Source organism: Falco peregrinus, chromosome 6 (genome assembly GCF_023634155.1).
Source record: "Falco peregrinus isolate bFalPer1 chromosome 6, bFalPer1.pri, whole genome shotgun sequence".
Lineage (NCBI taxonomy): Eukaryota > Metazoa > Chordata > Aves > Falconiformes > Falconidae > Falco > Falco peregrinus.
In genome coordinates, this window is record NC_073726.1 from 2,333,218 (window position 1) to 2,346,666 (window position 13,449).

General features: G+C 38.1%; 1 protein-coding gene across 2 annotated transcripts in view; it reads left to right on the forward strand.

The window, feature by feature from the left end:
• Positions 1-13,449, forward strand: part of SLC2A13 (solute carrier family 2 member 13) — a 169,320-nt gene that overhangs the window by 64,643 nt on the left and 91,228 nt on the right. For both annotated transcript variants that reach the window (XM_055808994.1, XM_055808993.1), the window contains exon 4: positions 12,707-12,815. In XM_055808994.1, coding sequence (XP_055664969.1) covers positions 12,707-12,815 — 109 coding nt within the window. The remainder of the gene's footprint in view (positions 1-12,706; positions 12,816-13,449) is intronic.

Genomic DNA, 13,449 nt, shown 5'->3' on the forward strand with positions numbered 1-13,449 from the left:
GAAGGAATTCTGATGCTCCCTTCTTATTCTGAGACCATAATCCTCTTGCAGTATGTTTAGAAGTGGTACCTTAATGTTATTGTTAGTATCTATTGCCAAAGAAATGTCTGTTGACACTGAAATGGCTCAGATCACTGCAGGCATCGGGGAAATGACCAGTCACTTAAATGCTTTGATTTGAATGTGGTCAAACATGGTGATGAGGTGGAAATGTGCCCCTTCAGAGTGGCTGCTCTGGTGGGGCTTGGCTCCAGTCCTAATGGTTCTGTTTTGCTTGTGTTATTGGGGCTGCCTTGTCTATTTAGGACCAGCTGTAAGCTGCTGCATAAGACACACAGGTTTGAAACATGATGTCTGTCCAAAACTTTAAAATTCCTTTGTAAAATTTTTAAACAGATGGAGTTCAGTAGGGGACCACAAGAGGAGACGGAGATGCATTATTTAAATACCAGCTTTTACATATATACACCCAGGTTACTGTTTTCTGAATGATGTCTATCATTTGGATGTTGTCCTTTCTTTTAGATGGTGGGTTAACTTGATAAGGGTATAAAGTCAGCAAAAAATCTACTCAGTGATATTCTTAAGGAATTCTCTCAGAAGTCTTGTATATTTTTGAAAAATGGGCTCAGTTCTCTAAATAATTTAATACACTCTTTATGATCTTCCTTTCTATCTGCTAGATTGTGAGGTTGCACAGAAGCAATGAAAAGATCCTTGTCCTGCATGCTTCTATCTTATAGCGCATACTTAATTGAGGGAAAAGAGATCAAGCATGATCTTATACTCTGCTGGGTTTTAACAGTTATTAGAGAATCACCTTTTAAAATATTTTGTATTTATAAAGAAACTGCTAATAAACATGGTATTTAGGCAATGCCATTCTGTCTCTATTAGGAAGATTCTGAAGAAAATCAGAAGGATTTCCAGCTGGTGTAAGGCAAGCAGCTTGCAGATTAGATGTATTCCATAGTACATGAAAGACCTTGAACTGTTTGTTATGGAGTATTAATTCTATTTTCCCTAAAACCAGCATCATGACATGGGAAGATGACTTTTGCCTGTGGTTTTGTGCAGCACTATAGTTGTTTGTTTGTTTTGTTTTGTTTTTTAAATTCTGTTTGATCTAGGAGCCTTTGTTCACCAAGTTAGTCACAGCTGATGATACAGGACATCTGTGTGTCATGCTTGGAAATTACTTTTTTAAAAATGATTTAGTGAAAGTAAGACCCATAGTGTATTGTCCCATTAAACAACAGGCAAACAATATTTCAGCTATGTACAGACAATTGTACATAGATTCAGCTACTTACTGTCAGTCTCACTGACACGAGCAAGAATTACTCTTGAGGAACTCTCTGAAGTTTATGCAGAGACAGTCTCTCTCTAATTCCTGGAAATCAATGAGATTTGACTTCATGGCGAAGATATATTAAAGATAGTCAGTGCTTCTTGCTGGAGGAATTTTGTTGCAAGCACTGACAGCATTATAAAACAAATCAGAGGAGGTTACTAATCTGATTCTCCATAGGCTTTCTTCCTTGTGCAAATAGACGTGAACTGCTTCCATGCTGGTTTTGTGTTGATGCTAATGATTACATCTGATGCAAAATTGTGAAGAATCATACTTGTCATGTTAAGGGGGAGGTTTTCCCCCAGCCCTTTATCTTCAACTAGTCTGTCAATGTCCCAGGAAAGATGAAACCCTTGCACCCGACCAGCTTGTCAGAGCTTGCTACAGAGACTACTGGACAGCACATTATATCAGAAGGTGATTTGCCTGTCCTTTTTCAGAGATTCACAGTGACAGATTCACTAGTCAAATCAATTATTCAAGTTTCTGGAAACTCACGCAAAACAGAGCTCACCTAAGGATTTTTATTAGACAGATTTGTGAGAGACTAAGGTTCAATATTGCCGTTGATAGTACACTGACTGTAAGAACAAGCGTGAAACAGTATGCACACAAAGTCTAATCATTAATAAAAGCCACTTGGAGTTAAATCATTAAGTGCACATACAACATAGTACAGTTCTTACCCGATAGGTGTCCCTGTGGGGAAGAAGACAGGTTTGGCCCATCGATCGATCCCAAGAATTACGATGAAGTCTTCCTTAACTTTTCCCCTTCCTAACTTACTTTTTTGTTGTTTCTTTACTTCTAGGTGGAGCTTGAGTGACTCTAGTGATATATCCACCCCGTGACTGTAGTCACTCAAGCTTCACTGTATTTAGTCAGATTTAGGGACATCTTGTGCATGTACAGTGTGCGGATTATCATGCACATAAACACTCAGTGTAACAGACAGTGGTAAGCCAGTCGCTTTACAATGATCCAAATTATAATGTATAGTACAATCACCAAAATAAAAAGTAAAATCGTTAGTATCAGCAGGACAGCAACAGGGTGAAGCATTTGGTTGAGAATTCCTGTAGTAGTCAGTGACCGTCCAAGAAGAATTTCCAACCACCGATGTTATGCATCTTTCTTGACTTGTTCTAATATGTGCTGTATTTCTTTTACATCATGATGGACAGTAATGGGAGTCTTCTCACCATTTTCTTGAGCTCACTTCAGCAATCATTTCAGGTCCTCATGTTGCAGCAGTTTTCTTATTAGAATGAGATTCATTCCAGTGGGGGTAGGCAGCAGGATTTAAATCAGGGTATAATTAGATCTTATCAGTTGATAAGATATAACAGGAGCTGAATACATAAAACCACATCCTATAATCTCAACAAAATTGCAAACACAAAAGTTTGGGTGATTATTTGTACATACAGTGACATGATCGACAAGTATAGAATCACAGAGAGTTCTCATGCAGGCACATCTTCTGCCAGTATATATAAGCAAAGTTTCAAGGGTCTTGGCTTTCCTGGGCCGTTGACAGACTAGTTGAACATAAAGGATAGTGGGGGAATGTGACAATAAAGTATTGTGAAATACTTCGTTATGTCTGAAACTCCAGAGTGGCTGAAACAGAAAAATTCACATAGGCTGTATTTGAATCCTCCAGAAATTGGAAGATTTGGAAACCATTATGAATATCAGCTTTTCATAATCATTAGTTCTCCTGATAAAAACACTTCTTAGGTTCATAGCCCAAGAGATTATTATCTGTTCTGTGCATTTTTGTTTTTGCTACTGCAGATTATATCTTGCTGGAGCAGCAATTCCAAATCAACCAACTGCTGAAGTATTATCACTGCCTGAACTACTAAAGTGTATTTTAAATTATTACTAGTTCAGCCAGTGATAATACTTCAGCAGGTGGTTGATTTGGCCGTTTGTCCCTGTCTTCTGGATCGCAGACAAGAACCATACATCCACTGCACTGTGGATTTTTCACACTTCGGTAAAAATGGCCATGCTGTGTCAGACAAAGTCTGTCTCACCACCATTCTGTCTTGATAGTGGCCAGCGCGTGGTGGTTCATAACCGTGCTTTTGGGTTTGCCTCTGATATTTTATACAGGCCTTTTTCTGTCTTATCTTGGAACAGCCGTGTTTTCTATGCACGTTCATTTTGCCGCTTTTGATTTTATGAAACTTTTGTTGTAATCCTAGCCCCTAATGGTTTTTTTCCTCCAGCTTGAAAGACAGCGTACTTGATTTGTTGCTTTCACCTGGAGCTAGAGCAGTGGCCTGTTATGCTAATGAAGGCAGAATCATGCTAAACAGAGTGTTAATATTAGCTTGTTGTGAATCCAGACATAAGTACACTAATATGGCATAATTGTACATGCATTTAGTGCCCAAGGGCCTAGTAAAAATAAAATTACTACTTCTGTATGTTGGAACTGTTCCATTAATTTGATTGTTCTTTTTGCCTTTTTCTCAGTCTTTCCTCATTTCTACCATATTCCTTTTTTTGACATGAAGGTGAGAAAGCAAAGAGGACCAGAACTCTTAACAATCATAGGATGGTTTGGGTTGGAAGGGACCTTCAAAGATCACCTAATCCACCTCCCTGCCACGTGCAAGAACATCTTTCACTAGACCAGGCTGCTCCAAGCCGCATCCAGCCTGGCCTTGAACACTGCCAGGGATGGGGCAGCCCCAGCTGCTCTGGGCAACCCGTGCCAGTGTCTCGCCACCTTCATATGGAAGAATTTCTTCCTTGTATCCATTCTACTCTATTCTTTTATAGTTTAAAGCCATTTCCGCTCGTCCTATTGCTGCAGGGCCTGGCAAATAAGTCTCTCCCTATCTATCTTATAAGCCCCCTTTATATATTGAAAGGCTGAAATAAGGTCCCCCTTATTGCTATTTTACATTTCATACCAGTTATGGGAGTTATCAATTAAGTATCTTACACTTGCTGATTTCAATACTGATTTGTATTCTCTGCAGAGGTTATAAATTCAGGGTAAAAGCTGTCAGTCTAGTGTGACTGACAGGTTCTTTGTTAATGAAGCCTAGGACTGAAATTGCAAAAAGTGGTGGATCTGTTGGTGGTGGCATGGAGATGGCTGAGTTTTACAGGATTTGTATCTAAGGATGCTTTTCAATCACTGTTGTTTAAGATAACTGTGAAAACAGTACTATTAATACATATTGGAAAGCCAGTAAGGTTTTAACAGAAGTAGAAAGAAGTGCACTATCATGTAGGGTCATGAATAGTCTGTTAATTCTAACATTAAGGGGTTTTTTTGTTTTGTTTTGGTTTTTTTTTTTGACTACTATGAAGTCATTATTACTGGTTGTAATAACCAGTACCAGCACTAGTAGTAGAATGATGTAGATTTCATGTAAGGATCATTTAGATGATCTCTGAAAGTTGTCTAATCCAATCCCTCAACAAAGCAGGATAACTCAGAGCAGGTTGCTCAGGAAGTTTTTCAGCAAAGTTTTGACCATGACCCGTCTGCATATCTCTTTCTGTGCTTGACCACTTCCATGGTATGAAATAAACAGACTTCACACCTGGTCCAAATTTTCTGCATTCCAACTTGCCTGTTTGCCTTTTGTCCTACCCCAGCATACTTCCGAGGAACCTGGGTCTGTCTCCTCTTTGACCCTCTGGTGGGTGGCTGTAGACAGCAGAGGCTTTTCCCTTCCCCTTCTCTTTCAAAGCTGAGCAATCCCCGTTGTTTCAGCATCTCCTCGTATGTCGTGTGCTCTAGCCCCATCCACCTTGGTGGCTCTCCTCCAGGCTCACGCAGCAGTGTGTGTGCCACTGCAGCTGGGGGTCTTGCAAGTGCTGGGTAGAGGGAACGAACTGCTTCCTTGACCAGCTGGCAGTGCTCCTGCTCCTCCTCTCAGGATGCGGTCAGCCTTCTCTGCTGGAAAACATGCTGTTGTTGAGTGGTAAAGGTTGTCTTGGAGCCCTTTGTGTTTATGACAGATGGCTAATACTAAAACGTAGTAAAGGAGCTAGTACTCTTAGATAAGGTATGATCTTAGGCTTCGTTTCAGTGAAATGTTTTAACTGTGTGTCTCTCCTGTCTTCAGTGGAACTCAGCTTTGAGCTCAAGTTCAAATGCTTCAGGGTTTGTTTTTTTTTTTTTTTTAAATAATGTTGAAGCACATTCTTTAGACTTACTATTTTTAGCTTCAAACTGGTCTGCTGTGCTGTCATCTATACATCCATTGATGGTGCTGTCTTGTTAGGAAGCCAAAGTTAAAGTATTTTAACGTACAGTGACTTTTTGATTTTTCTCCACTCTGATAATTTTGGAACCCAGCTGAGCTGTGCTGAAATGATATTGATTTCAAAACAGGTTTTTAAAGCTGTTTTAACGTAGACTTCATCTCTAATTTAACTACTTTCCTTTTTCTTTTTTATGATGCTCTTATTCTAATGGCATCTGAATTTTAAGAAGTGAGAGGAGTTTTTCAGGCCCCCTAAATAAATAGTTCTTTTAAATTTTTTTGAAGGAGAATATCAAAACTGAATGTGCTATTAATAAAGTGTTTTTTTTAAAAAAAAAAGTGAACATGCAACAGATTGTATTCATAAATTCCCATGGGGACTTTAATTGACCTCCAGGCTCCTCTCTCAGTTCTGTTAAATTATCCTTTTTTCCCCTTCCCTTCTGGGAACATGCTGTGTCTCGTTCTTTTGGAGACAAGAAGTAGAAATTTGTTTTCACTGTTAAACTACTGTCTTAGGGCAGGAACAGGGATATTTCATTTGGAAACAGAGGATAGAGGGGGAAAATAGTATCAGTACAGTAAGATTTTTTGGCAGAAAATTGCAAAAAAGGTAAGGCTTGAGGAGTGTTGCCCAGGAAATAAAATGCAATAGCTTTATAGGTGTTAATACAGTAACAGCTGGAAAGATCAGCTTAAGACTAGGCTACTAACTGGGTTGGAGGGAACTCTGAATTATCAGCTTTTTTTGATGCTCTTATAATTGAAAAGCAGCACCAACATGTTAAAAAAAAAAAAAAAAAAGGCACTCTTGAAACTTCCCTGACTACAATTTTCTTTTAAGTGTCTTTCCTCAACTTAAAATGAAAGAAAAAAAGCTTTTTAATACCAGATTGCTAAATGCTCTGCACTGTATTTCATTACTTGATGAGAGAGTGGGAAGCTCTTCAGGCTGTTAAAATGCTTGGCTTATTTTGGTTGTGCCTGCATAATGCTAGCTACATTATCTTTCCTCGGCTGCTTTCTCCAGCTCTAAGTGAGGGTGACATTACTGTTTCCTATGTGAAGTGGTTCTAGAGCAGACCACAAAAGGAAATGTTTGTTTGCTAAAACTATATTGCAGGCTCTAGGTATGCACAAGTCCACCTTAATAGCTACTGTTTTATTTCTAAGGTGCTTGCCACAGCTAGAAGGAAGGCACAATGTATCCTTGCTTTTCTCTGTCTCTACACAAGTTTTCCTACCAAAGAAACAGGTAAACCTTCCCCTCCCTCATTCCCACACTCCACAGGTCTGGCAGCACCTCACTGGGGTCCCTCTTCCACCCGCGTGGACTCTCATGGGTCGTTGTGGCTGCTTCTCTCAGCTCCTGCTGGTACCATGTAAATGGCCACTCTTTGTTATGTTTGTTTGTCATGGTTTCTCCAGTTTTAAAGAACTTCATTATAGTCATTTCTGTTTCCTATAAAGAATGTGTCATACAGAGCCAAAACGCACTCCAGTTTTTGCTTCCCTGTGTGCCACTGCTGCTTGTCCTATTCAAAGGTATTCTTAACTACTGCCACCTTTGTGCAAGTACTCAGTCATATAGATTTTCCATCACCGAAGCTTTATACCAAAGAATGTGGTATCAAGGGAAAGATATTTTTTTTTTCCTTTTACAGATAAAAAGAAAATTGCTTTGTTTTCATGATTCCCAAAAGACCTACTCAACTTGCTGTCAAAACAAAACAAAACAAAAAAATCTTTATTCTTAGAGTTTCTGTTCCCAGTGTGTGGATTAAAAAGCTCATTTGGAGGGATCATTTATTTGAAATCTAGGTTTCCTCAGCAAACAAAAAAGCCCTTTCAGTTCATCTAGGCATGGAAAAACTCCTTACACTACTTAGTTCTTTAGAACCATAGTGGTTATGTCTAATTAGCTTTTATTTGCTTTTAGAGCAGGCTGTCTTGTTATACCATTGGATATATTTGCTGTGGAAACCTGAAAAATAGTCACTTATTAGGCAAGCTGACAGTCTTTTCTCATTGTTGGCTCATTGGGTGCTATGCCTTAAAAAAGAAAAATAAATAAATAAATAAAGACTCAAGCAAGCAACCGTTTGAGCTTTCTCAGAGGATTAGAAAACTAGATGAGGTAGGGAGGCTTCCTGTAGTGCTGGGGGTGGTTCTTCCAATGTTACTGGAAACATTGTGAGACAGTGAGGAAGAGCGTGGTATTTAAGTAAAACTGGTTTTTTTTGTGTCTACTCAGGATAAATCAGTTTTGATCTTAAAGCTACTTCCATTTGCTTGTGATTTGGTAAATTTTACAGAAAAGAAAAATGAATGAAGTTGCTGCTTTAGAAAATAATCACGTAATAAGCTAGGAAAGCAAGAGTATTTGCTTTAGTATGTCATTTATATGCAGAAACTAATAGCTAGCTCCTGCTTTAGAGGAGGAGTCTTAGGTTGGGGAATGTTCTGCAGATGATAGAGACAGCTGGGCTGGAAGCTGGAAAGGCAAACCAGTGAAATGGTTTCCCTCTCTGTTTTTTGTTACCCCAATCACCAGCCCTCATTTTTTTGTCCCATTACTGACTGTAGAGTGGTTCTTTGAAGACGTATCTAGATGGAAGAGAAGGTTTTGACTCTCAATAGGACAAGAATGGGTCCAAGAAACTAATTTGAATGTTGAGCTTAATTGATGCTAAACTGATGAGTGACTGTCTTGTGGCTTGACTGAGCCTGCCTTTTTGGAAAAAGTCCTCTACAGCAAGAGCGTAAAGTGCTGGCAGGAGCCCTATGTAGTTTTAAGCTGTTGCTACAAGCTGTTACCTACATTAGCTGGCAAAAGAATGTTTGAACCTGCAAATGACTTTGGCAGAGCCCAGTCTTTAACCGTAGTTTCCTGGCTGTGAAATTTTGCCAGGTGCTGTACTAAGAATTTGAGGGATGGGGGATCACAGGGCTTCCAGGCACCAGATGTCTGCCTGCATTTGCTGGGGGATGTTTAGGTTGGCTTTATATCTATTGACAATATTTTTATTTTTCCGGAAGTGTATGCAGTACATTTTCAGAAGGAGATGCTGAGACATCATTAATACCTGTTCTGCTTTTTAGCTTTCATTATTTAAAGTCCTTTTAGAACTAAAGATTTTTTTGTTTTTTTTGTTGTTGTTTTTGAAAAGTATCTGCATCTCTTAGTTGGTAGTGGATCATACCCAAGCTCCTATGATTGCCACACAATCCATTTTACCTACAGAGGAAAATCAGAATGCCTTACCAGGTGATTCACAATTTTTAAACTTGACTGACTTTGTGAGTTAGACCTAGTAATAAGAATAACAGCTAAAATATAGGAAGCTGCTATTAAAAGTTTCAGATAATCAATGTAATGTTTGGAAAGTATTGCTCGCTTTTCAGAAGTAATGATTTGGCAGGAACAGCTGTTGCTCCGTCCCCTGTTTAGCTCAGTGTAATCTAATAAGGTTTTTTTGGATGTGAACCCAAATTTCCAAATCTTTTTATGGCCTTTTGTTTGTAACCATGACTGTCTAGTTAGGTGGACAGTTTAGACCAGGCTAAGAAAAAGCCAGTTAGGTCACAGCAATCCACTTTGTGTATCACCATGTAACGTCACCTTCTACAGCAGCAGTATCTGTATTTTTCCATTGCTCTTTATCTCTTGCTGCCATTTTGCACACTCACTAGAGCAAGCTGCAGCTGCCCTTTACTGTAGCATATTTTGAACTCTTGTAAACATATACATTAAGGAAATTTAGTTCAGATAAAGTAATTATCCGAAACCGCAGCATAAAAAGTCCAACAGAGTCTAGTCACATTAAATTAGCCATAATATTAAGAGGTCTCATCCTTTTGACTTCATTTTTATTCATGGATTAGAAGAAGGAAAACAAACATCTTGGTGGTTTCTCAAGTTCAAGTGAAGTGGTTCAAATGCAGGAATGTTTCTAAGTCTCCTAACTGAATAGAAAACAACAGCAATTAAGGCAGAAGTATCACAAACACAAAATACCGCCTTTTGGAGACAAATATCTATTTTTTTCCACTGTAAAAATGCCCAAATGTTTCATTTTCTTTAGTGATGTATCTTTTGCATCATCTGTTTGCCTCTACTTCTGTAAGCAATTAAGTTGCTCCATTTTTTAAAGATCTAATGATTTTACAATTTTGTGCTATTCTAATCTATTGTAATAACTGACAGCAGATGTAATGGTTATCAGAAACTCCTGAAGTACAAGTTCCATTTTCAGAAGTTATTTTCAGAAGAAAAATTTATGTAATTCTGAAAACTTGTTTTGCTTTTCATTTTTTGGTTTAGACCCATTCTCTGTTGTTAACAATCATGTTTTGCCTAGAGTTGTTTATTTTTAAGATGTCTGTAATATATGAACTCAACAGATGATGTATGGCAGCACTGAAGATAGGAAAACGCAAAAATAATATAGTTAGTTTTAGGGCTAGAGAATTTCAATAAAAAGTTTCACACTCATTTTCTGTTTTAAAAACAGACATCTCTCAGCCAAAGTCCTTCGGATTTTTTTAGTGCAGTTTGTAAAGCTCCTTTAATATAGAGATTAAAGATTTCTTTTATTCCTTTCATTCCATTTATTGGTTTGTAAACCTGAAGGCTGTGAATTTTATGAAAGAAAATCCTTTAATTTTGTGCATGTCTATTGATATGTGCTGTTGCTATGGTACAGATTTGGAGTGAAACTTTTAAATCTCTGAGTTGAACCACTATGATTATTTTTAGCATAATTTTTCTGATACAATTAATCAGAAATATGAAAAATTCCAAGTACTTACAGAATTTAGCTGATTGGGTGCTCTAAAGATCTGAAGTCTAAAGTTCTGAAGTAAAGGTCTAAACTTTACTACGTGGTCTTAACATTTCTGCAGGGCCCCCCTTCAGGCATACAAACCGATCTGTGTGGTGAAGTTCTGTTGAGAGTTCGTGACTCCCTCTGAGCTGCAAGCCATTGTCTGAGAACAGCTGCTTTAATTTCTGAGCCATTCATTTTAATGCCTTCTTTCCAATTGTTTTGTACAATGCCGTATTGTGAATAGAGTTTTATATAACTTTCATCAAATAGCTGAGTGGATCAGGAATTGTTAAAGACCTTGCATCAGTTCCTTAGGACATTTCTGCTTCCTTTCCTAACAGCCCCTGCTGTGGAGTTCCAGCTTATTCAATGAGCGCAGTTATTGATGGTGGACTTCAAGATTTAGGTTGGCTGTAAGGTCTTTTCAAGGAAAAGATGGATTTTGAACCCCATTAAGGACTTAATAAAAAGTTTATGACAAACAGACGATCTCTCATAGGCTTTCAGCAGCCTGGGTTCATGACAGACACTACAGAATTAGTTGCCAGATAAAGGTTTTTAAGCCTAAAGCCTCCATGCTTAGGTGTGATGCCAAGTAGGAAGCCCTGAGGGCTGTTGCTTGTGAATTTAAGGTTCATAGTTGCATTTGTTAGTTAATCTTTTTTTCTTTGTGAAGCTTGGAGGTGAGGAGAAATCCATGAATATGTCCAAGCAATGGACTGCTCCTAGATAGCAGCGAGTGCTGGTTTTGTTGGGTTTCCACCAAGGAAATGCCATTTTAACTACTGAACCCTTTGATACATTTGTCTACCCAGTGATGATATATCTTGCTTGAGAATATCTTACCAGATAACATAGATTGGCTCTGTTTATCTGTCAGTTGATTTTACTCAGAGGCATTTTGAAGGTAGCGATGTGGCTATGTGGCAGGACAGGTGGGACTCTGTACTGTCAGAATGTTAATGTTGCTTGGAGACCAGCTGGAAAATTTTTCAGGCTGCATTCCACTATTTATAATGACAAAGCAAAGTTAAGTGAGGATACAATGGAAGATATGAGTTTGAAATACCGTATTTTTTTAATGCAAGTAAGTTTTTCTTAGGCAGGTCTGATTATCTTTCAATGAAGAAAAAGTTATTTAAGCCCCCCTGTTGAGTTCCACTTTTGAAGCTGTTCACATATCGTCAGTTTTCTGAAGTTTTAACTCTCTGCATGTAAATTGTTCTTCACTAACTGGCCCATATAGGTTTCTGTGCTGTATCCATACATTTAGTATTTTCTGTATGTTTGGGAAAGACTTTGAAAGTATAAAAATTTAGATCCTCTTCACCACCCTTTTTTTTTTAAAAAAAAATATTTATGGCAACTTTAATTTATGGTCTTGACTTACACATATTGTGATCTATATTAGGTGTTCTGATTGGGTATGCCTGATGTGATAAGCGGTACAAAACATAGGATTTTTCACCAGACTATGTTCTGCACTAAACATCTCTCTGGGCAGAAAGAAATTCAAGTGAATAATGGTATCAATATTTTTACATTTTTGCCTGATATCATATAGCCTTCTGTATTACTTTTTTTTGTAGGATACTTTGAAAATCAAAAGTTAACAGAGAAGAAAACTTTCTCTGTTTGCCGGAAATTTTTGTTTTTCTCTTCATTAGGAACCGTTTTCTGTTTTTTGAATGCAGCCTCATACCATTGCTACCAAAGGTGTGGAACAAATTTAATTAATTTATGCTCCCTCTGCTGGCCTTATAGCTCAGCAGAATAGATCTGTCCCATACCTTCAGAGTACCCACACTTGCAACTGGTTTGTGGAAATTGGGTCTTTGGAGGACTAGGGAGAACACTATCAGCAAGACCTAGATCTTCAGCAGTGAGTAACTGCATTTCTGAAACAACCTCTCAATAACAGTGGGAGCTTCCAGAAAGGAAATAGCAACGTTACTTTGTGATAACTGAATACATTCGGATGGAGCAGATGTGCAATCTGTTAGTATGATAAAGGAGAGCTGTACATTTGCCACCGGTAGTATACACTGTGTTTCGGGGTTTTTTTGCCTGGGCTTCCTGAAAATCATCTTTGTAGTAAAGTGCAGAAAAGCAGAACTGACATGATCCAGTTCTTAAAAAAATAATTTAAATAATCCAAGTTTGTTTGAAACTAAGGTGCAAAGCCTGTTATGCCTGGGAACATTGTCTTGATAGCAATCACTTAAGAACTATTATGTATTCTTTTGTGTTTTTTTTATTTGTTGTTTGTTTTTTTTAAGCTGGACCTGTGATCTGCAGAATGCTAACATACCCTCCAACTCGAAGAGCCTTAATTGTGGGTTGTGGTCTGCAGATGTTTCAACAACTGTCAGGGATTAACACCGTCATGTATGTATTTACTGCTTGCTTCTCTTTATAAAATATTAGAAAAAGACAATTAGACCAGTAGCAGTTGTAGATGGGCTTCTGGACAAATCTGAAATGTAAAAAATTGAGTGTGAAAGCTGGAATGCTGGTTTGGAATCCAGATATTGACATACTTGTTGTCTCAGAAAATTGCTACAAGAGGATGTTAGTATAAGGGCAAACATTTATATGCAGATGGGAATGCAAACTGTACTCTGGGAGATGCGTTATTTTATGTTAGGCTTTATGGTTAAAGCTGTGTATGTCTAGGCAAGAAAGTACAGTTATGGTTTGCATTTGTGTGCAAATAGATAAAAATACGGTGAGGGTTAGACTGTTGACCATGTAAACAAGATGGAACATTACCGCCAAGTGCTAAAGGAGGTAAGATGCTGTGGGAAGAAACATTTCCTGTTATTACCTGATTCTGTTGTGTGTATGAAGACTCAGTAAATATAGAGTGAAGAACAATATATTGGATTTTCTGATAAGCAGCCATCTCACAAGAGAAGTAGCTCTTGAAAAATGTGCAGTGCACAAGACCTAGTTAAAATGAAATTACTGTTGAGCTACCTTACAAGGGTAACCATAATGAATACCATTTCCGTATTGTTTT